Below are 21,444 nucleotides of genomic sequence, written 5' to 3'. Positions count from 1 at the left end.
GAGGACCTTCACTTACACGACAATGCCCCAAGATACGTCTTCATGTCCGATCAACAAAAGGTACGAGTAATGTGATTTTAGTAGAAAGTGTATACTTTAGTTGTGTTTTTTTAAATAACAATACTTTAGATGTGATTATAGTAGAAAGTGTATACTGTAATTGTGATTTTTTAAATAACAATATTTTAGTTGTGATTTGGCATTTAGATGAATAGTTTGTTTGTGATTATATATTTTGTGTTGTTGTGGATTAATACATGTGGTACTGGGTGTTGACATTTTGTGGCTTATCAATGATGTGTGTGTTCCATGAATTTGGTAGGGTCTTGCAAAAACCATCGTTGAAGATTTCCCACAGAGCGAGCATTGATTCTGTGTCCATCATATATACAACAACTTCAAGAAGAGATTCATTGGGGAGAATTTTAAGGAACTATTGTGGGAGCTTGCATCGAGTACAACCCACGAACAGTATGTGGAGCGGATGGAGGCGTTGAGGATTATATATCCCCAAGCACATCAATACCTGCTCGGTGTTGCTTCAAAAGAAAAATGGGTGAAGGCATATTTCTCCTCACATGTTTGTTGTGATGTTATCTTGAACAATATTTGCGAGACCTTTAATTCGAAGATAGCAATTGCTCGAGAGTTGGCCATTATAACCATGTTGGAGGAGATCCGAACGAGTCAAATGGAGAGGATTCAGATTAGAGGCCAGTGGGTCAAGACATATGATCACGCACTGCTGCCTGTTGTCAAAGAGATTGTGGATAAGTTGTACGTCAGGGCTTCTTCTTGGAGAGCAACATGGAATGGACAGGATTCGTACCAGGTGACTGGACCGTCTGGCCAGTATGTAGTCAACATGCGTGATTTTACTTGCTCGTGCAGATCATGGCAATTGACTGGGATCCCATGCACTCATGATATCGCGACAATCAACAAAAATGGGAAGGACGTAGCAGACTATTTCTCCCGGTATTATTTACGGTCCACAATGTCGATTATGTACAAGAATGTCTTATACCCAATCAATGGGATTGATAATTGGCCCAAGACTTCTAATATTGGATTTGAACTGGCGCACCCAAGGACAAAGCGACAGCGCGGACGGCCCAAAAAAGTGAGACGTGAAAGCCTCAGGTTCGTCATCACGAGGATGGATCTAAGTCACTACGACGAACCTTTATACTCAGATGTCGTCGGTGCGGACAAGAAGGTCATAACAGGAGAACATGTTGTTGGGACTACCGCAGCGGAAGACACGGAAAACAAACAGGTCCTAGACGGATCTATTTAGGTGATTATGCATTCGACTCCAATTTCATGCAATAAACATAGATCTATAGATATAACATCAAATAAACACATAATCATGCATATTCGATGTAGATTCGATTGTTACCTCTTGATCCATCATTGGATTGACGTTGCTAGCTGCACCACCCGGAGATCCTTGGTTTATCAACCACGAATCTTCCGTACTATTCCCTTGTCCTTGATCATCCATCCGTGTGGGCGGATCTTAGATAATCAATAAATAACTTTTGAATAGATCTAGGAAAACCCAATACAAACACGAAATTGTCTAGATCTAATCCTATGAATTAGGATAGATCAAGAACAATAATCAAAACCCTAATTCTCCCACGCGCTAGGCACGAAAATCGAGACCAAGAGGGAGAGAGAGAGAGGCGCCGATTTTGGCGGCTAGGGTTAGGGTTTAGTGTTGTCTTGAATTGTGTGCTAGGGTTTCCACATCTCTTCAATATTTATAGTGGACTTAATGGGCTAGTAAGGGGATCCATGGAATGACTTAAGTGTTGGGTTACCCATTAGATAATTAACTAATTAAATCAAATGACCCATGATTTAATATATTATCAATGAAATATTATTTTGTTCCACTAAAGAATAATATTGCACTCCCACTTAAATCACCAAATCACAAATAACTTGGGTCCATTTTATTTTATAATATTTCCCGCGTTTAAGATTATCTTGATCCGTCAATTTAATTCTTTTGTCTGCTATGTGACTAGAATTAAATTAATTCTCCAAAGAGTTTTTCTAGTTTGAAACTTTATTTATTATTCGTGGAATAAATTTCAACTGCGCAGTTTTCTGAAAAATAAATTCATTTTTCAAACACCTCTTGGGGATCACCCCTTAGGGATTTAATCATACCACACTGGGCACGCGAATTCTATGAAACAATATTCCAATACCTTCATGTTATTCAATTACTACCACCCAACATATAATGAACTTGAGTTACGTACAAACTCTCACATTGATAAGTCAAAGTGGCGTATGACTGAATAAACAATATTGATATTAATTCCATAGACTAGAAAATACTAAAATTTCTGAAATATATTTTTACAGTAGATAGCAATAAAGAATACATTTCATATTAGATCCTTTCAGTGCTTTACCACACCGGTGTTACTAATCTCGTCTTAGGTAAGAGAGAATTATCACAAACACCGCAACCGTACCAATAGGTAGCCAACGTCTATCTAGGTTGTGAATATATTTTTCTTCTTACTAGATCTGGTCAAGTCCCCTACTGGAAAACTCATGAGGAGATTCATCGAATTTCCCTACTTGACCTTTTTAGTAAAAAGCCTTAGACTTGTTTATTACTCCCTCCGTCCCATATTTAGAGTCACTTATTGTTATGGCTCGGATTTTAAGAAAGAGTTGAAGTGTGTAATAAATGTAGTGAGATGATAGAGTATGTAATAAATGAAGTGAGAGGGTAGAGTGTGTAATAAATGAAGTGAGATGGTGGAGTTGGTTGAAGGTGGGTCCCTTTTAACTTTTGATTTTTGTTTTGATTTATTTTAATGTAGTTAATGGCATTTTTATGTAATTTTGATGAAGAAAGAGGTAAAATTGTATGACCAAATATGAAAAATTCTAAAAGTGACTCTTAAACTGGGACAGACTTTTATCGCAAAAAGTGACTCTTAATCTGGGACGGAGGGAGTATATTTCAATAATAAACCATTATATTATATTACTTATTCTCATAAATAGGTAAACAAGTGGATGTGGCATTTCTCGTATACATGCACAAGCTGACTGTACAAAGGCATGTACGCTCGAAGCATCTTTTAGTATACAAACCCCAACACATGTACCAATGATCCCTGTGTAAATGTTCGAACCAAAGTAGGACAGAGTTCACAGCCCAGTGAGCCAGCAGCTACGACGGATGGCGGTGACAGAGTTCAAAACCAAGAGATCTCTTCTGTACGAGTATATGAATTCCCTACCTATTGGTCAGTATTTTAATGGTTTGTTTGTTATAGACCAATCGGCCTCGTCGGGGACGACCTAGCACACGGGTAAGACAGCCAAACCAAGAGGTAGTATTCGGTATCAATTTATCACTTTTCATTGGTGTTGTTTGTTGTAGACCAATTTGACAGTAAATCTGAAATGTGTGTTGTTTGTTGTAGACCAATCCCTCTGGTCCAACGGCTGGCACATGTCGGACCAGGACCAGGACTCACCCGCAACGATGTGGTCGTCGCAGGGATTAGGATTGAATAATCGTGGAGATTGGTTTTGTTAGTATTGGTAACATGAATATTCAAAACAATGGTGATGGTTTTTGTGATGTGGTTATGGTTTTTGTTAGTGTTGGGAACATGAAAACTCAAAACAATGGTGTTGTTTTTTGTTAGTGTTGAAGCTTGTTTTTGTCAAACAATTAAGCTGGATATTATATTATGGGTATGGTAGGGTGCATGGGAAGGCAAGGCCATTGTATATGTAGTTAACTGCCTTTTTATGGGAAAATATTACGACTATGTCTATGCTCCTGGGAAAATACCTCCATTGTATATGGAGGTATTTTTTGTCTGTATGAAGTATAGTTTTGTGTATGCTTATGATTGGTTTAGTAACTTCATCGGGAGTTCTGTTCAACAAAAAAAGATTTTGTACATCAGGTGTTATTCAACAAAAGGTTTTGTAACGTGGGGTGTTATTCAACAAAAGTTTTTTATACGTCGTGTGTTAGTTACAAAACGTTTTGTACTTAATTCAAAAATATTTTACTAACTTCAAATTCATTTGTGTTCAATATAGTGTCACTTATCCTTATACGTAGAACTTAAAGTGGATATTCAAAGAGTTTTTAGTACTAAAAAAACCCCTCTTCATACACGAGTTGAAGAAGAAAAGTGTTACCATTACATTAAGAAAATAATGACAACGCATAACAACAAAATTATGATCTTCATATTTCAGGACATTTTGGTGGTTTTAACAATTTCTAACTAAAGAACTACACACTCTTCAGTCTTCCTGCTCAATTTTAACCTCAGCTTGTCACATTCCTCATTTTTTATGCGCAATTTATCTTCAAGAACACCTTCCACAATATTCTTGCATCGGAGTTGTTCTTCAAACTTGTCTCGTTCGACCTTGATTCTTTGGAAGTAAGTGTCTTGACTTGGCGATGGACCAACATCAAACCAACGAAAGAATCTGCAATCATCTTCCTTCCATATTGGACAATGATAGTAACGTCGACCAGGATTAGCAGTCGTCCGAGATATCACTAACTCAGACTCAAGATCATGATTACAGTTCACAATCTCTGGACGGGGCCAATTCCAGTTGAAACTTGACCCATAAGATTGAGAACTAGACGAAGACATTGCAACAATGATCTGATTTGATTCAATTAAAACCAAGAAATCTGCAAAATGCCCAAAAATTAGAACGACACAACCTAACACAGATAAACCCTAAACCCTAACCCTAAATTGAACTAAACACACAATAAACATCCAACATTTTACCGGTACACATAAACCCTAAATTGAACTAAACACAACCAAAATCAGCTGCAGGAACACACAATATCAGTGGAACTTACCTAAAATGCGATGTGCATTTACGTTTACTGCGATATGGATGAATGACTGAGTAAACGACGGTAGGTTTACAGCAATATGAAATATCGTCGAGAGAGGGTAAACGACGGTAGGGGGTCTGCAGAGGGAAATAATTTTCTAGTGTGAGAAACGAAAATGTTTTCTAAGTGTGAGAAATTATGAATCCTTCCAGTTGTATATCGTCGGAAATTTCAAATATGATGACATTAGAGTGTAGGTCTGCTGCAAGACAGTTGAGTAGGCCTACAGCTTTTAATAAATTGACTAAAGTGCCCCTGAAGCCATTTGGGCATTTTGGAACGAAAAATGGCTACAAATATCCGATTTGTGATTATGTAAAAGGGTAGGGTTATGTGGAGGTATTTTTTTTCCCTGGGGACCTGCAGTGTAACTTTTGGAAACGTTGGGGACTTTTGATGTAGTTCACTCAACATTAAATTTAGAATTGTGGGCTCTGTGTGAATCACAGTACCAACATATTATAAAGAGTAAACTATAAAAATGGTCCCTGAACTATGAGTTTAACTCGCCAATAGTCCCTGAATTTTAAAAATATCTCCAGTGGTCCTTGAACTAAGAGTTTATTCCAAAATCAGTCCTTTAGCCCTTTTCACCCGAAAATGCCCTTTTGGGGGGCTGGGTAATCTCGTATTTCCACAATTTTCACTTTTTCAATATGATATTATTTCAAAAGTATCTTCTTCTTTCCCTTTGTCATTCTTCACTTTGTTTCTTTATTTGAATATTATATTTAATTTGATAAAATTAAATTTAAAATTTATATTTTTAAATACCAATAAATTATTTTTAATTAGAATTATTAATTTATATATTCTATTATAAAAGAGTTTTGTGTGAGCTGGCTGCATAGTTTTATGTCTATATGTATATAGCTGTGAGTTGAGAAAGAATAGATAAATTACTAATTTTTATTAAAATAATTTATTAATATTTAAAAATTAAAATTTTAAATTTAATTTTATAATATTAAATATGTTATTTAAAAAATGAAACAAAACGAAGGATGACAAAAGAAAGACGAAGATAATTTTAAAATAATATCATATTTATATATCATTGAAATAATATCAGATTGAAAAAGTTAAAAATATGAAAAGACGAATTATCCAGCAGCCCAAAAGGGCATTTTCGGGTGGACAAAATACCAAAAGGACCAATTTTGAAATAAACTTTTAATTAAAAAACTACTATAAATATTTTTAAAATTGAAACAATACCGGTAAGATAAACTCATAGTTCAAAGACATTTTTTATTGTACGCTGTATTATAAATGGTTTTCTTCCAAAACTCAAACACCCGAAAACCACAAGAAAGACTGCTCCTTAATCTAGCACACTGTTCTCCTCTGTCAGAATTTTTGAAATACTCCTTAAATGAAAGAGTAATAAAAATAATTACTACTATGAAATTGAAATATGGCTAGACTGAAGTTGATTTTTTGGCTCCCATGTTGATTTTCTTTTTTAATTTCAAATCTAATCTAATTAACACGTGTGATGGATGTTGATATAGAGAAGAGGGATGGCGCGTGAGGCGGGGGGTCCCCCATTGGTACGTCGATATTAAAGTCCCCACACTCTCCTCCGCATTGACCGCCCCATGGCTCGGATTTGCCATCCACACGACCGTATCTTTTGTGGGGCCCACCCTTTCTCTCTGAAACTGCTCACTCAACCTCTATTTTCTCTGCTCCTTATTTTTAATGGAATGCCAATATTTGTATCTCCCTACCAACTCATGCAATAATTCATTTTCCACATTTCTATTCTAAATTTACCTATGTCCATAAGTTTGGTCTTCTATCCTCAAATCATATTTCACAAATTTTGTGTGCGTGGGGGTCGGGTTGGATAATTTATTCCAGGTGACCATTATTTCATTTATTATTTCAGATTTTTATTGATATTACACTAGACAATACTTCCTCCGTTTCATAATGGTAGATTCATTTCTTTCTGGCACGATATTAAGAAAAAAATTATGTTAAGTAAGTTAAGTAAAGAAAAAATAAAATAGGAAATGAAAAAGGTAGAAAGACGAAGAGAGAATATAATAGTAAAAGAGAGTAAAGTAACTGAGAAGAAATATGTAGACTTTTACTAATAAGAAAAATGACTTCCCTATTATAGAACACGTACTAAAATAATAAAATGACTCCACTATTATGAAACAAAATATTATATAAGACCCCTTGAATATCACTTTGAATTTTGTAAAATAATAGTACTACTACATCAATTTAGTAAGAAAAAATAGTTTTAATCTAATGCAAAAATTAGTAAAAAGAAATAGTTAAAGTGTTGTATTATAAAATGGTAAAGTGATTGAAGTTCTGGCACCCTTCATCGTAAATCTCATGCTAAAAACAGAAAGTTACTCGATTTATTATTCATTTTTTATCATTCTCTTATGCTTTATTAATAATTTTTTATTTCTTTTACTTTATTAACTGTATCTTTATCTCTCTCATACTTTATCTATTTTGTATTAAAATTCGTATCTTTCATCAATATGAATATTTTTAATGGACGAAGGGATATAAATAATTTTTGTAGACAACTTAAAATGAAAAAATATACTTCCTTTGTTCACAAAAAAATAGTCCCGTTTTGTCATTTTGGGATATCCACAAAAAATAATAGTCTGATTTCTAAAAACGAAAAGATTTTCTCTTATACTTTATCCACTTTTTCTCTTTTGTCTCATATTTTACCTACTTTTTCTCTTAATCTCTCTTATTTTACCTATTTTTTCTCATTCTTTCTTAAGTTATCAATTTTCCATTAAAACTAGTGTCGTCCACAAACTAGACTATTTTTGTGGATGGAAGGAGTAAATTGGTTTTGTGGACATAAGTGGGGAGTATGTTTTACTTCGATTTTTTAATAAAGTAACTTAAAGGCTTTATAATATTGTATATATATAATCTCTTCTTAACCTATAATTTTCAAGTTTATAACTATTTTCCTTTTATTTGGTGTAAAATATACGACTTTATCCAAAAAAAATTATAAATTTATTCTCAAAATGATACATATTCAAATTGGTTTTTATTTTTATGATATTATTAGTTGGACTCCTGGCCAAAATAATATGCTTCTTTTTTTATTTGGTGCATGCTATTTTAAGCTATTGCTTTATTATAAATAAATATAGATTTTGTAACAAACGTATTAAAATATCATTAATATATTATACTACTCCTTAATCGCAACTACTAAAAGATATAAATACGATAAGACACTATCCAGATATAAATTCTTACCTAAAATAATCAGGTGGGCCTTAAAATAAACACAATTGTATCCTTGGATGCCTTTAATACCAAATTGTCCATTAGTGGCATTCAAATTTGAGATTATTACATGTTACCCATATCTGAGTTCCATACACCAATAATTAAGATGGTAATTAGCAAACACCATAAATGTGAAAAGTACAAATTAGTTTTCACTCTGGCACCGACGGAAACAATTAACTAAAATAGAAATGTACAAATCTAGGGCGCATCCAATTTTAATCAAAATATTTCTTAATTAGAAAATAATCTTAAGGACGTGTTTACTTCACCCTAAGTTAATTCTCCCATTACAGTGCATCAAGATTATCAATAAATAAATGAGAATAAATGTTTTCTTCGGTTCGAGAGTTCGGTTCCCAATCGATGAGTCCACCAACCCTGCGCGTGTTCGGTTAAATAAATAAGAGCTCACGAATTGGTGCAATGTTCCCAAAGTGCCCCACAGTGTTGGGATCGTCGACTGCATATTAGTTTGATATTGTCCGCTTTGGGTGGAGCCAAGACCCCACAGATTTGTTTTTTTGGTTCCCCCCAAAAGGCCTCAAACTAATTAGGGATAGATAACACTTATATACTAATCCAACTTCCTTCACTCATCCGATGTGGGATAGGTTTGCACTCAACAAACCTCCCCTCAAACCGAGACCACATCGGGAACACATAGTCGATACATTGAGACATTACGGGCCCGACTCTAACTAGAGTCATCCAGTGCCCCACTTGATCATGGGTTATCCAGGCCCGACCCTTTGGTCACACAGGGCCTGACCCAAAGCCACCTTGGCTCTGATACCAGTTGTTGGGATCGTCGACTGCATATTAATTTGATATTGTCCGCTTTGAATGGAGCCAAGCCCGCATGAATTTGTTTTTTTGGGTCATCCCCAAAAGGCCTCAAACTAATTAGGGATGGATAGCACTTATATACTAATCCAACTTCCCTCACTCATCCGATGTGGGATAGGTTTGCACCCAACACACAGTTAGTCAATGGAGGAGGTTGTTGGTGGCGCGCTGTCGCAAGCCAGCGCTAGCGGCGGCACCACCGATAGTAGCCGAAAGTGGACAGAGAAGGAGTTGGCGAGAAGGAAGAAGAGAGAAGAAGGAGGAGGTTTGGAAATATTTTAAATCCCTAATTTGTGTGAATCATCACTGGTTGAAGGATGTTGAGGTAGAAAGCAAGGATAACATTGGGAATTCACCACAAATTCTGGGTTCGGTCTTCAATAGCAAATATTTTGGAAGAAATGCAATCGCACTCTATTCGTGTAAATAATGCGGGCCTTCCCTCAATTCTCAGGCCTTAAAGAATTGAATTCGCCCGACACTGAACATAGGAAATGAATAGAATTGACCTCATTTCTTGGTAATTATTAAAAGGTAAATACACCCTGAGTATAATTTATGATTATCTAAAGTAATCAATTCAAGAATCATATAGAAAGAACGGTTTCAGTCAGTTTTAATTTATATTTTCTCATAAATTTGAATGGGCTTTGAGCTTTTTGAGGCTTTTGAAGTCAAATCTATCTAGATTAATAAAAAATAATGCCTTGAACTAATTAAAACTGCAAATGTGTTTAAAAACAACATGGAAAATTCAGGGATCATATGCTGCCAGGATGGATCCAAGTGGAATTACAGGATCGATCGACTCCACTGTCGGGCCAACAGTATGGTCCGAATATTCCAATATTAGGTCTTTGGAGTTTTCTTTGGCCATGGGTGATGTTGTCCTACCTTTTTGAAAGGGTATATGAGATTACTCTCAAGATAAAGAACATGTGACGCAAAGCCAAGTACTCAACGTCGGCAACCACGACTCCTTCGAGGATCTTGAATTGGTTAGGGACCAAGGACGAAGAAAATGAGCGAGACGAGGACGAGGGGAAGAGCCGCTTGGAGTTGGACGACGCCCTAAAAGAGCTACCCGGCTTAACAAAGACCGAACCACCCAACCGAGCATAGCCCTCTAATTGACAGAAGAGGCCACCCGAAAACATCGTTTTTCGGTTAATTGTCTTTAATCGGTTTGGTTATTGGTTAATCGATAACCAATTAACCGTTTAACCACCTCTAACATAAGTCATCCAAAAGCAAAGAACAGTCAAACAGAGGGACCCCGATTAATTCATCATTTGATGCTCGATTAAAGAAAGAGAAAGAGGTAGGATACTTTGTCTTAGGTGCAAGTGTTAACGTTATACCTCGAGCCTTCTTTTAGTTGTTGCAAATCGGTCCATTGAAGCTAACATCCATTAAGCTATAAATGACCAACCAATCATTCATATACCCTATAGGCTCATTAAGGTAGGATATCAAAGTATCAAACAACTTTCAAGGCTTTATTGAACAAAGCGTATAGCATCAACGACTCTACATGTTTCTCTCTAGGCTCAAGCAACTCGTGCAACATGAACTCAACTGTTGCAAACTGTCCTTAATGTTTCACACACAAATGACTTATTACAAGAATTATAGTAAAAAATTTAAGATTTCATTGCGTTTTTTGTTAATCGACTACCTCGTTTCGATTTCTTGGTCAATTAAGTGATTAATTAATTTGATTGCTAATTGAACTAAGCCGATTAACCAGCCCTCGCTAGAATTCCAATTCAAATTAGTTAGCCCCTAAAAAATTCGAAGGCGGCCCATTTAGAAAAAGGCCCAACCCAAAATCCGCAATATACATTTTTTATGCAGTAAATAATTGAAGATATACAACAATTTCTACTCCCAAATTCCCAGCATCCGAAAACAAACAACAGTTGAATTTCCTTTCTATCGATCTTCTCTCACTCGCAAAAAAATCACAAGCGAGAGAGCAGGAGAAAGGGATTGCATGCATGTATATATTATATTTCAGTTTACTCCTCTTATTTCTCAATTTCATTGTTTACAGCTCTGAATCTCGAAATCCTTTCTCCAATCCGCATTTCCGAGGTTAGATTTTCATTTTTTACTTTGTGTATTGTTTAATTCTTTTATTGGAAGTAAAAATTATGCCTTGCGTTGAAGTCATTGCTGGAGTATTGGTTTGGCAATCATTGTGTAAATTTGGGGTTTCAAAATGGAGTATTAATTATGTGAATGGAAAATTGGAAAAATCTGTTGGGCAGTCACTTTAGGCTTTACCACCCCCTTCACCTAACTGTGATATCTGTACATATATAGTAGTCCCGTTGCATTCCTGGATTACAGTTTTGAATTTTGATTTTTTTTATATATATTTGTTGGATCTCACTCAATGATTCAGTCTTATTAATTGCAGTTTCATTATCTTCTTTATCCTATTGTCAGATAGAGTTCGAGATTTGAAGAAAGAGTGATATTTAGTTGGTGTATTTTACTGTGTTTGGCTACGGGTGAGCATTCATTATTTTTGCTCAGAATGCGGTAAGGGAAGTGGTGCTTAGTAAGCATTTTCATAATGGCGGAAGCGGAAGCTCTACTTGAGGCTTCAGGATCTAGATTTAGTGATTTGGAGCTCATCGGAAGAGGTTCCTTTGGGGATGTTTATAAAGGGTAAATTTACGGAAATGTAGTTGACGTAGTTATATTTGCTTTGTACTTTATGAAAATATTGAGGTTTGATTCTTGAACCACATTCAAATGGTGCGTAATGCGACTCGCCAGCAACATACATCCATGATTTCTGTATATGACTTACTAAGCCTGGAGAGAAGTTCATTTAATAATTAAAGCTTGCTCATAAATGTTTTTTGGTCAATGTTCCATTGATTAGAGCTCCACATTGGTATGATTGTCTTGAGTGTGAATCACCAAATTTCAGTAAACAGATAGGTTCACATTTAAGTACTCTTAGTTATATTCTGACTTTGAATGAGTATGATTTCTACCGGTTAATGTTAGATTAGGCTGGATTGCTAGCTTCTATGGCTTGAGAAGATTCTGTAATGTTTGCGTATGTTTCTATGGAATATCAGCTTATGTTGTTATGAAAATCACACAGGGGAGAACCTCTCTCTTATAGAACATATGGTATTCTGTATGTGAAATATGTAATGTGTTCCTACCTGAACAAAGTTTCTTTCATTTGATCTTTGAAGAAGAGATTTTGCTGACAATGGCTTTATGATGCATCATGCATTGCAAGGAACTTGTAGAACTTTTTCCAAAGACCATGTTAAATTGGTGTTTGCAATAAAAGCCAATTTGTGGCTAGAAATCCATTTGGCATAACTAAAAATTGTCTAATTTTTCTGATTAGATTTCTGATTTGTTCGTGTGTGGATTTTTTGACCCTCATCTTAAGAGTCACTTTTCTTTTTTTGGAAAAAAGTAAGTATTGGTACTAGTTTTATTAGCTTGTTAGTGTGTAAATTATTTATTACACAACTAATCAAATTGTTTTTTCTATTTTTCTTTGCAGGTATGATAAGGAACTCAAGAGGGATGTTGCCATCAAGGCCATTGATTTGGAAGAATCGTGAGTGTATTTATGGCTTTGGATTTGTTTTACTAAACATGCCATGCTCCCACCAAGATTAATGTGTAAAAAAATTTGTTACATGCGGCATTGTTTTCTGAATTGCTGTAAAGTATCTTACTATTTTTTCTAACCTGTTCTTTTCCCTAATTAATTCAGTCAATTTGCATAGCCATGTTATATGGGAGGAAATGGCTTTTTTTTTGGGTTATTTTTGTGTGGTGGAAGTACTGAACTAGGTCTGATGAATGTTATAGGATACATCATCATTTTTCTTGGCTAGTATGCGCAACATACATGGGGCAAGGTTGTTTAATTTGGTGCGGGCTGGTATGTTGGGAGGTGTGGGGAAATAGTACTTGTAAGGAGCGGTGTGGTATGAGACCCCTTTCCTCCATTAAGAGTCCACAAATTTTCTTAGGGTCTCAGGCAGGCAGCATAGATGGATTGTCTGACGAAATTTAGTTATCTCTTCAGTCCAATCTTTCTGGCAAGTCTGTGGTATCATGAAGTCATCGAAGTTATAAAGAGGGTGAAGATTGCAGATGATTCTTGAGAAATCCTTGCTCAGCTATGCATTTAGGGTATGCTGAGGTGTGTTAGTTCAGTGTCAGTGCAACTAGCTGTGAGTTGATTCCCCATTTCAATTTCCTTCTTCTGCTGCTGATTTGTGTTGGGTTGAGGATTAAGGATCATTAGGTTTATGGTCAGAGTAAGTTGAAATTTTGTGAATAATGGGTTTTCTTGTATAAGAAACTGGAGCAAATCCAGTGGTTGATAGTATAGCATTGATGCAACTGATCTGAATTTGTTCCCTAAATAAATGGCAACTGAAGGAGGTGAGTCTATGTATACTATGTTAACATAATATATAGTCGTTAAAATATACAAATGGAAACTGATCTGCTTAAGAACCATGCCTATTTTGATCTATATATAAGAGTTTGAGACGAGCATGTTCATTTGATATGCGGAAACCTATTTACTGAAATAGTTTACTTCTCGATCCCTTTGTTCGTTTGTGAACCTATATCTCGCCATGATATTATTATACTCTCTCCGTCCCACAAGAGTATGCACTTTTAGTTGGTCACGAGTTTTAATGCAAAATTGGTAAAGTAAGAGAGGTAGAAAGAAGGTAATTAAAGTATTGTTAGTGGAGAATGGGTCCTACCTCTTTAGAGAGAAAAGGGTTTCCAAATTAGAAAGTACATACTCTTGTTGGACAAACTAAAAAGGAAAGAGTGCATACTCTTGTGGGACGGAGGGAGTATGATTTATCAGTGTAAATATGGTAAAAATCATACTCAAATTTGTAAAACAGTTTGAACTTCGAAATTTGAACACGTTCAAGTCATGACTATCTTGTCAATCTTCATTTCAAATGTCTTCAAGCTTATGAGGTTGACAGCTTTGAATTTTGTTTTTAATTTCCATAAAACCTACATGCATTTAGCTTGTCCATATCTTTTGAATGAGTGCGCTTTCTTTCTCAAGTTATGCAGATACTACCCCAGGTCATGAGTTAGAAATTTGAGATCAGATACTTCGAATTATAACTTTAAAAAAATAAATGCTTCTAAGCTCGTCAGAACTATGATTGCACAAGACATTTGAACTAGTAGCGGGTAAATTTCTAAGGTCAGGAGCTGCGCTGCATGCACTTCCAATATGGTTGTAAACTTACAGGACAATTAGCTAGCTTGGCAAAGAGGCTGGATTAGCTCTTTCAAGTTAGTCCAGGTCCAGACTACAAATAAGTCATGATTGAAGCGTAGATAAAAAATTCAGTAAAAGTGAGGCGTAGAAAGAATTAACTTCTTCTGGTTTGTCAACCATGCCCATGTGATATATTCCTTGGGATCAAGTATTTGATTTTGGTTTTATGGAAGTTAGTCAATGTTACCTATTCTCTTATATGTGGGGCTATAATCAATTCTGAAGTAATGCAAATGTCTCTGCCTTGGTTTTAAATGATTGTTTATTCTTTGGATCTCAAGAATAGACCCTTCATTGTGCCTTATACTTCCTTGTTCTTTCACAGGGAGGATGAGATAGAGGACATCCAGAAGGTACATTAGAGACTTCTGTAACTTTATCGATTGAAGTTATACAGTCATATCTTTCATTTCATTTTATTTGTTCGTAGGAAATTGCGGTCCTTTCAGAATGCCGATCTCCATATATCACCGAGTATTATTGTTCTTATTTGCACCAAACAAAGCTGTGGATAGTCATGGAATACATGGCTGGTGGTTCTGTTGCTGATCTGGTAGTTTACTTTCACATCCTTTCATTTTTCTTCAATTCATTATATCAATCTTTTGAAACTTACTCACCCTAGATCTGGAATTCCATATTGTACTATACTTCACGATTTAAGTTTGTTAGTACATTATATGACAGAAAGTAGTAATCTGTTCTGTCACGATTCTTGTAGCAGCTACATCAGGTTCTCCAAATATCAATTATGATTCTAGTAATTATTCCGTTGGTAAATACTATGGTTCTTCCGTTTTTTTATATTTATTTTTTAAGCCATGCCCGTTAGTCAATGTAACGTGATTCAGCATCTATATGCCTTCTATAGACATTAAAAAGTGCGCGAGAACATTCTTTATCTGGAAAAACCCTGTCAATTTTTAGAAGTATCAAGAGGAACATTTAATGTAAACTCATATTGGGATGAAACAGTGATAAGCATATAAGTTATGGAGACCTAACTTAATCCAACACCATGGTCAAAGGTGAAAGGCTGATTCCCATATATATGCTATTCCACACTTTCATGTGGAACCAATATGGGATTAGTATCAAATAGTAGCCACTGTTGCTGCTGCTACTTGGTTATTCATTGACCCTTCACAGTTCACATAGGATAATATTCTATTCCTATGCAGATTCAACCAAACCTGCCGCTTGATGAAGTTTCAATAGCTTGGATTTTACGTGACTTACTCCATGCAATTGAGTATCTTCACAGTGAGGGGAAAATTCATCGAGATATTAAAGGTATATTATCAGGCAATATCACTTCGTTTTACATGATCTTGTTCTTTCTACTTTTTGAACTTGGTGACAATTTATCTATCATGCATGCTTTCAAATTATTAATAATTCATAATGTGTTTCTCAGATTCTGTACCTCGGTCCTCTCCAATGTTATTTTCAATCTTCTTATGAAATCATAATACAACCGTTTCTGAGTATTGACTGCATCTAACCTTAACCTTCTATGTCCATTTTCCCTCATAATTTGTTATTAAATAACTTTTGCATTGTGATTTTGCAGCGGCAAACGTTCTATTGACAGAGAGTGGAGACGTTAAGGTATGGTTTTTGTCAGTTACAGCAGTTTTATGATAGCTTGAAGATCTTTGAATAGAATTTTCTTTATTACTGCTTTAATTTATTTGCATCTGGTACAGGTAGCAGATTTCGGAGTTTCTGCTCAATTGACAAGGACAATTTCAAGGAGAAAGGTACATATATATTTTTTAATTTTGTGGCTTCTGCTTGAGAATTATTGACCTTCTTTCTTAACTTTGCTCTAGTTTTATTACAAATTACAATGTGTTACTCCATGGTCATCATGCTTTCTACAAAATTGGGACCTTATTTGTTTAAAATTGCCAATCTGGATGTTTGACATGGTCCCCATAGTGAATATATTTTTCCTTGCTGCTTTTCCAACCTTGCTCATTCACTTTCCAATCCATATTCTTATTCACTAAAGCCTAAGTTTCTATGAACAGATAATGTGATATAGTATTATTTATCCCTAATCCCTATAATGAGGTTGAATGCAAAATAGTCCAACTCATGCTCTTTGTTAAGCTGAGGTGGAACTGTCCAAAGAGTGATTACATCTCTCAATCTAATGCAATTAGAAGTTAGACTTTTGTAGGAACGCCATTTTGGATGGCTCCAGAGGTTATTCAAAACTCTGAAGGTTATAATGAGAAGGTATGTCCTCTGTCACCCACTCCCCAACCTTCATATCTATCTGAGTTTTCATGATCTGGCAGAATTAATTGACCGTAATCCCCCTCTTCCTCTTGATAACTTTTGGAACTTTGTTTGACACAGGCAGATATATGGTCTCTGGGGATAACTGCAATTGAGATGGCAAAGGGTGAACCTCCACTTGCTGACCTCCACCCTATGAGAGTGCTTTTCATCATTCCTCGAGAAAATCCACCACAGGTGTACCATCATAAGCTTCTCATAATCCACCCTGTTAGCTACTTTTATGTTCTTTCTTTAACCCTGTTGAATTAATAATGGTCTTTGTTATTCAGCTAGATGAGCATTTCTCTCGTCCCTTGAAAGAATTTGTTTCTCTCTGTTTGAAGAAGAATCCTGCAGAGGTAGTTTTCATGAACTTTTATCCACCTTCCATTTATATCTGCTTGTCCGTGGTGTTGGCAAACTAGCTGATCCCAGGAAAACATTAATTGAGATGGAGTTATGTTTGGGTGATAACTTGGATCTATGGTTCATAGGACTGACTATTTGAAGGATTACATGACCCAGCAAGCTCAAAGCCTAACTTTTTTTTTATGTATCCTGCCTATCACCCAAAACAAAAGCCTCCTAAGGGTATTTAACAGTTAGAGAGGTGCTTTATTTCCAATGAACTTTTTAGTGCATTTCTCTCTTATTTTTTGTTCTCTTAGGAATAATAATTAATCTCGCAATCATATATATGGTGCTATGATTTCTCTTAATATTTGATAGAGGTCCAATGCTATCTTTCTTTTTTTGATTTGTCTTGTGCTTCATGCCAGTTCTTATGCTCTGATTTCTCTTAATATTTGATCTTAGAGGTCCAGTGCAAAGGAACTCCTTAAGCATCGTTTTATTAGAACTGCTAGAAAGAGTCCAAGGCTTCTGGAGAGAATCAGGTGCGTTATTATCTCTTTATTGTACCTAAGTTCTTTAAAATTTCTTTCCGATACTTAATAACTTTTGCAACAACTATTATCAGTTCTGCTATATGTCACCTTTTGAAAACCACCCAGTAACTAACATATGCTTATTGCCCTGTATGCTTAAGTATGTCTAATACTTGATTGAGTGATTTCTGTAGAATAATCTTTACTTTACCTATGACAAATCACATATGTGACATTTTGTCTCTAAAGATATACTCCCTCCGTCCCAAGATAAGTGACCTAAAACTTTTCGGCACGGGATTTAAGAAAATGGAGTTAATAAAGTAGAGAGAAAAAGTAAAAGAGAGAATGCTAAAAAAGGAAATGGGTCACTTATCTTGGTACGTCCCAAAAAGGAATGTGAGTCACTTATCTTGGGACAGAGGGAGTAACATTGAGTCTGGTGTTTTGATGCATGGCATATGTCAAGATCTTCTCTCTTAAGCTCCGAAAGCTTACACCATATATAGTGCATGAGTGCATAACTTCTACTTTCTACTTTTCAAGAGAGCGGCCCAAGTTTCAAATTGACGGTGAGAATGAAAATGGCGCAACACCCTTGGGAGAAGCTTCTGGAACTGTAAAAGTGAATAGAGAGTCTGGACATGGTGATACAGTTCGAGTCAGGTCAGTCAAATTTGTTGATACACTATGGATCCTGACTAATTGTTACAAGATGTTGGGCTGAATGTTTTTAATGCAGTAGTCAGGCAACGGGTCTGAGAAATGCCGGATGGGACTTCAGTATTGGTGCATCAGGTAGCACGGGAACTGTTCGAAGTGTTGTAAGACCGCCTCAGGTGAGAGAAAGAAAGCCGGAAGTGCCATTAAATCAATCTACTCCTAAAAAAACCTTAGATGCTAGTAACCAGCAGTCTTCTGCTTCTGGAATCATGCTTCATACTGCCTCAGAGCTCTCCACAAGGTCACAGACCAATGATCCAGCCAATCAAGGAAATTATCTTGAAGATGTATGGCATGCTTATCCCTTCTATATACATTCAGGCTCATGTGTGTTTCCCATAGCATATGAGCACATCGTAATTGCTACTCATAAGCCCAAAGGATAGTCGTTTTCCAAACAATTGAGTTCAGTCTATGTTGATGAGAAGTAGGATTGAGGTGTTGGAATTATTTTAGATACTTGACATACTGAACATCTGAAGATGGACGGAAACACATGACTTTACTAATAATAACAGGTGTCCTTCTCCAGAAACCACTTTGAAGCTTTGGATAATTCATTAAGTCTGGTCACTTCAGTTTAATTCTAATTTCATTTTGTTATTTGCTTCAGACTTTATACTTTCCAATGAAGATCTCCAATCCATTTTCACCCTTAATCAGTGTTCTGATCAGTGCTTCAGAATCAGTTGGATAGTCATACATGCTTGCTAGTTAGACTTATACAAATCTGGGCTTTATTATCTATTATTGCTAGTCCATTTAACTAGATAGTTTATCAATTGCTGGTACTTGGATACTTGCCATTTATTTGATGCAGAATGTAATTCCTTGTGCAAGCTCTCATTCTTTGTTTTTGTCTATGCTCCACTTGGAATTCCCTCTTAAATAAAATTCATGACAGATGTCTTGAATTAAAATCACAGTTTCTGAAAGAAACTTATGATTATAAACATTAAACATACCACAATGTCTAAAATTTTCTGTATCTGTTCTCAACTTTCAGGATGATGCAAGTGGGACAGGAACTGTCATTGTTCGATCTCCAAGAGGAGTTCCACGATCCTCTCAGTTCAGCAGCCAAAGTTCAACTGTATGTGCATTCATTGATTGAGCTAAAAAGATAGTGTTATAGTCTGCTGCATTACGGTGATACCAATTAAGTATTCTTTTAATTGCTATTCTAGTCTAGCAGCAAATATACATCCGCTGAAGATTCTTCGATCAGTGGTACTGTTGTTTATCGTGGACAGCATGAAGATTCAGAGTCTCCGAGAACTCCAAAGTCTAGGCTTGGGCTTCAAGAGAGAACTTTTAGTGCAGCTCTTGAAGACAGTGAAACCAATCTTGCCGAGGTTGAAATACAATTTTAATCAATATTACATTGGAGAATCCTACCATGCTTGCCTTGTCACTTTAAAGGATGTAGTTTCATTATATGACCGTTTTTCACAAAGACATGTTTCATACTTATTTAGGCTAAGGCTGCTATTCACGGAGGCAGAAAAGGAAGGGATAGGTCTGCATTGAGCAAGGGGAACAGAGATTTGCAAGAGAGCAGAAGGATAGAGCCGGACTACACAACGACAAGTTTTGACTCATCAAGGTATGTTTTTGCTCCAGAACACCCCCCCCCCTCCTTTGCAAAATGCTGAAATTTGTAGTAACCTTTTCAATAATTTTCTCTGTCATGAAACATGGAACAGCCAATCCAGATATTCTCATGATTATCTTGATGCTCAGAAGGCATTTTTAAGATCCCCGCACTCAACTGAGAATGCGGACAATGCAAGAAGTTCCGTAGCAGCTTTGTCTGCCCCTTTATCAGTGCTCCTGATCCCTTCACTTAAAGATGTATGTTTTCATTTCAGTTCTATGAAAATTAAAGGAATTAAGACATTACTCATAACCTGATTATGTAAAAGCTTTGATAGTAGTATCAGACACCAATAAACTTGGAAATTGCAAAATTGATCCCAATACATAGGGGCCTTTTGGAAATTTGGGTACAACATGCAGGTTTTGAAGTCCATGGAATTAAATAGAAAATGTCCACAATAACCTTTAATAGCTCACCTTTTTGTAGAAATATTAACATTTATTTTTTATTCTTTCTTTATATGTAGTTTGACTTTTAAAATTATAGTTACAGGCATAATCATTGTATAAGATTTTGTTAATGATCCAGGCAATTGTCGATGATCCAGGAGGTTCAATCTTTCAGAAAGTCACTAATGCTTTAATGGATATGGAGAATGTTAGGCCTGGGTCTTCTGAACTATTTGTCACCAAGTTGCTTCAGCAATTGGCAAGGTCGATTTGAACTACGTAACATCTTTTCTAATTTTGTGTTTGTGCCCCATAATTTTTTATTTTTGGGGTGAAATATGTTTTTTCATCATCGTATGGTATCCACCAACTAGAGCGAAATGTGCAGTTCGAAGGAAGGTTCTGTGCAAGACCTCCGGGATCTTGCAGCTCAGATCTTTGCGAAGGGCAAGGTAGAAATGCAGGCAACAAATGCAGAAGCTGACAACAAAAAGAAGCAAGTGAACAAGGAGCTTAATTCAAATGCCAATATGAGCCCACTTGCACGGTTCTTGCTCTCCAGGTTAGTCAAAAAGCTGCTAATCTCCTTTTCTTCTCCCCTTGATACGGCAGTAAGTTCGGACTGCTATAGAAGGATGATGTCTTCTCACGCTTCCCTTGAAATTTAAAGAGAAGTAAAACTTTGTTTACATAAATCTCTACTTATTTTTAGTGAAGCATTAGTTTTATTCATGACAACGCATGCCGATTAATGCAGATGGCAAGGCTTTGCTTCCCGTGATTTGAATTCTTGAAAATTGAGGTCAGATGATAGTATCTTGTTTTTGGTGAATGTCTTTTAGTTTGTAGTTAATGAGTGAATGCACTATTTATAGCTTTTCATATTGATCTGAAATTTTCATGATTACCATATTGTTTTCGTGTTCTTCTGTTATGCAAAAGGTTTCCAGTTCGCTTGTGGTAAAGAGAGATGGGGCAATATTGTATTTGGCAAGGTTAACATTAGTCATGTACTATGATTTTTGTACAATTTCTAAGACTACAAGTTTTTGCTTAAATGAAGCAACTTGGTTATTCTATCA

The 21,444-nt window shown here is 35.9% G+C and overlaps 1 protein-coding gene across 7 annotated transcripts; it reads left to right on the top strand.

Moving 5' to 3' along the window:
* The first annotated feature begins 10,983 nt into the window (after window positions 1-10,983).
* On the top strand, window positions 10,984-21,444 carry LOC125195810 (serine/threonine-protein kinase 24-like). Of its 7 annotated transcripts, none has more exons than XM_048094050.1 (22): window positions 10,984-11,185; window positions 11,543-11,767; window positions 12,636-12,692; window positions 14,737-14,764; window positions 14,842-14,964; window positions 15,593-15,704; window positions 15,985-16,022; window positions 16,121-16,174; window positions 16,590-16,658; window positions 16,782-16,898; window positions 16,994-17,062; window positions 17,520-17,599; window positions 18,137-18,256; window positions 18,336-18,429; window positions 18,505-18,600; window positions 19,320-19,406; window positions 19,501-19,668; window positions 19,792-19,919; window positions 20,020-20,167; window positions 20,502-20,626; window positions 20,751-20,924; window positions 21,120-21,444. In XM_048094050.1, exons 2-22 carry the CDS (start codon window positions 11,673-11,675, stop codon window positions 21,154-21,156), a joined length of 2,019 nt encoding a protein of 672 aa, XP_047950007.1. In that variant the 5' UTR covers window positions 10,984-11,185; window positions 11,543-11,672; the 3' UTR covers window positions 21,157-21,444. The 7 variants fall into 7 exon arrangements, with proteins under 7 accessions (XP_047950007.1, XP_047950006.1, XP_047950004.1 ...); XM_048094049.1 differs by having other exon boundaries at window positions 18,333-18,429; XM_048094047.1 differs by having other exon boundaries at window positions 18,333-18,600; window positions 21,120-21,164; window positions 21,305-21,444.

The sequence above is a fragment of the Salvia hispanica genome, chromosome 6 (genome assembly GCF_023119035.1).
Source record: "Salvia hispanica cultivar TCC Black 2014 chromosome 6, UniMelb_Shisp_WGS_1.0, whole genome shotgun sequence".
Lineage (NCBI taxonomy): Eukaryota > Viridiplantae > Streptophyta > Magnoliopsida > Lamiales > Lamiaceae > Salvia > Salvia hispanica.
The sequence above is the reverse complement of the archived record's forward strand: the minus strand, read 5'-3'. Positions and strand labels throughout refer to the sequence as shown.

Excerpts from the sequence above, each read along its gene's own strand:
- LOC125195810 (XM_048094046.1), top strand. The coding sequence starts at position 11,673 with ATGGCGGAAGCGGAAGCTCTACTTGAGGCTTCAGGATCTAGATTTAGT. Across the intron at positions 11,768-12,635 it reads TTTGGGGATGTTTATAAAGG|GTATGATAAGGAACTCAAGA; the intron begins GTAAATTTACGG and ends TTTTCTTTGCAG. Across the intron at positions 18,257-18,332 it reads GGTGATACAGTTCGAGTCAG|TAGTCAGGCAACGGGTCTGA; the intron begins GTCAGTCAAATT and ends TTTTTAATGCAG.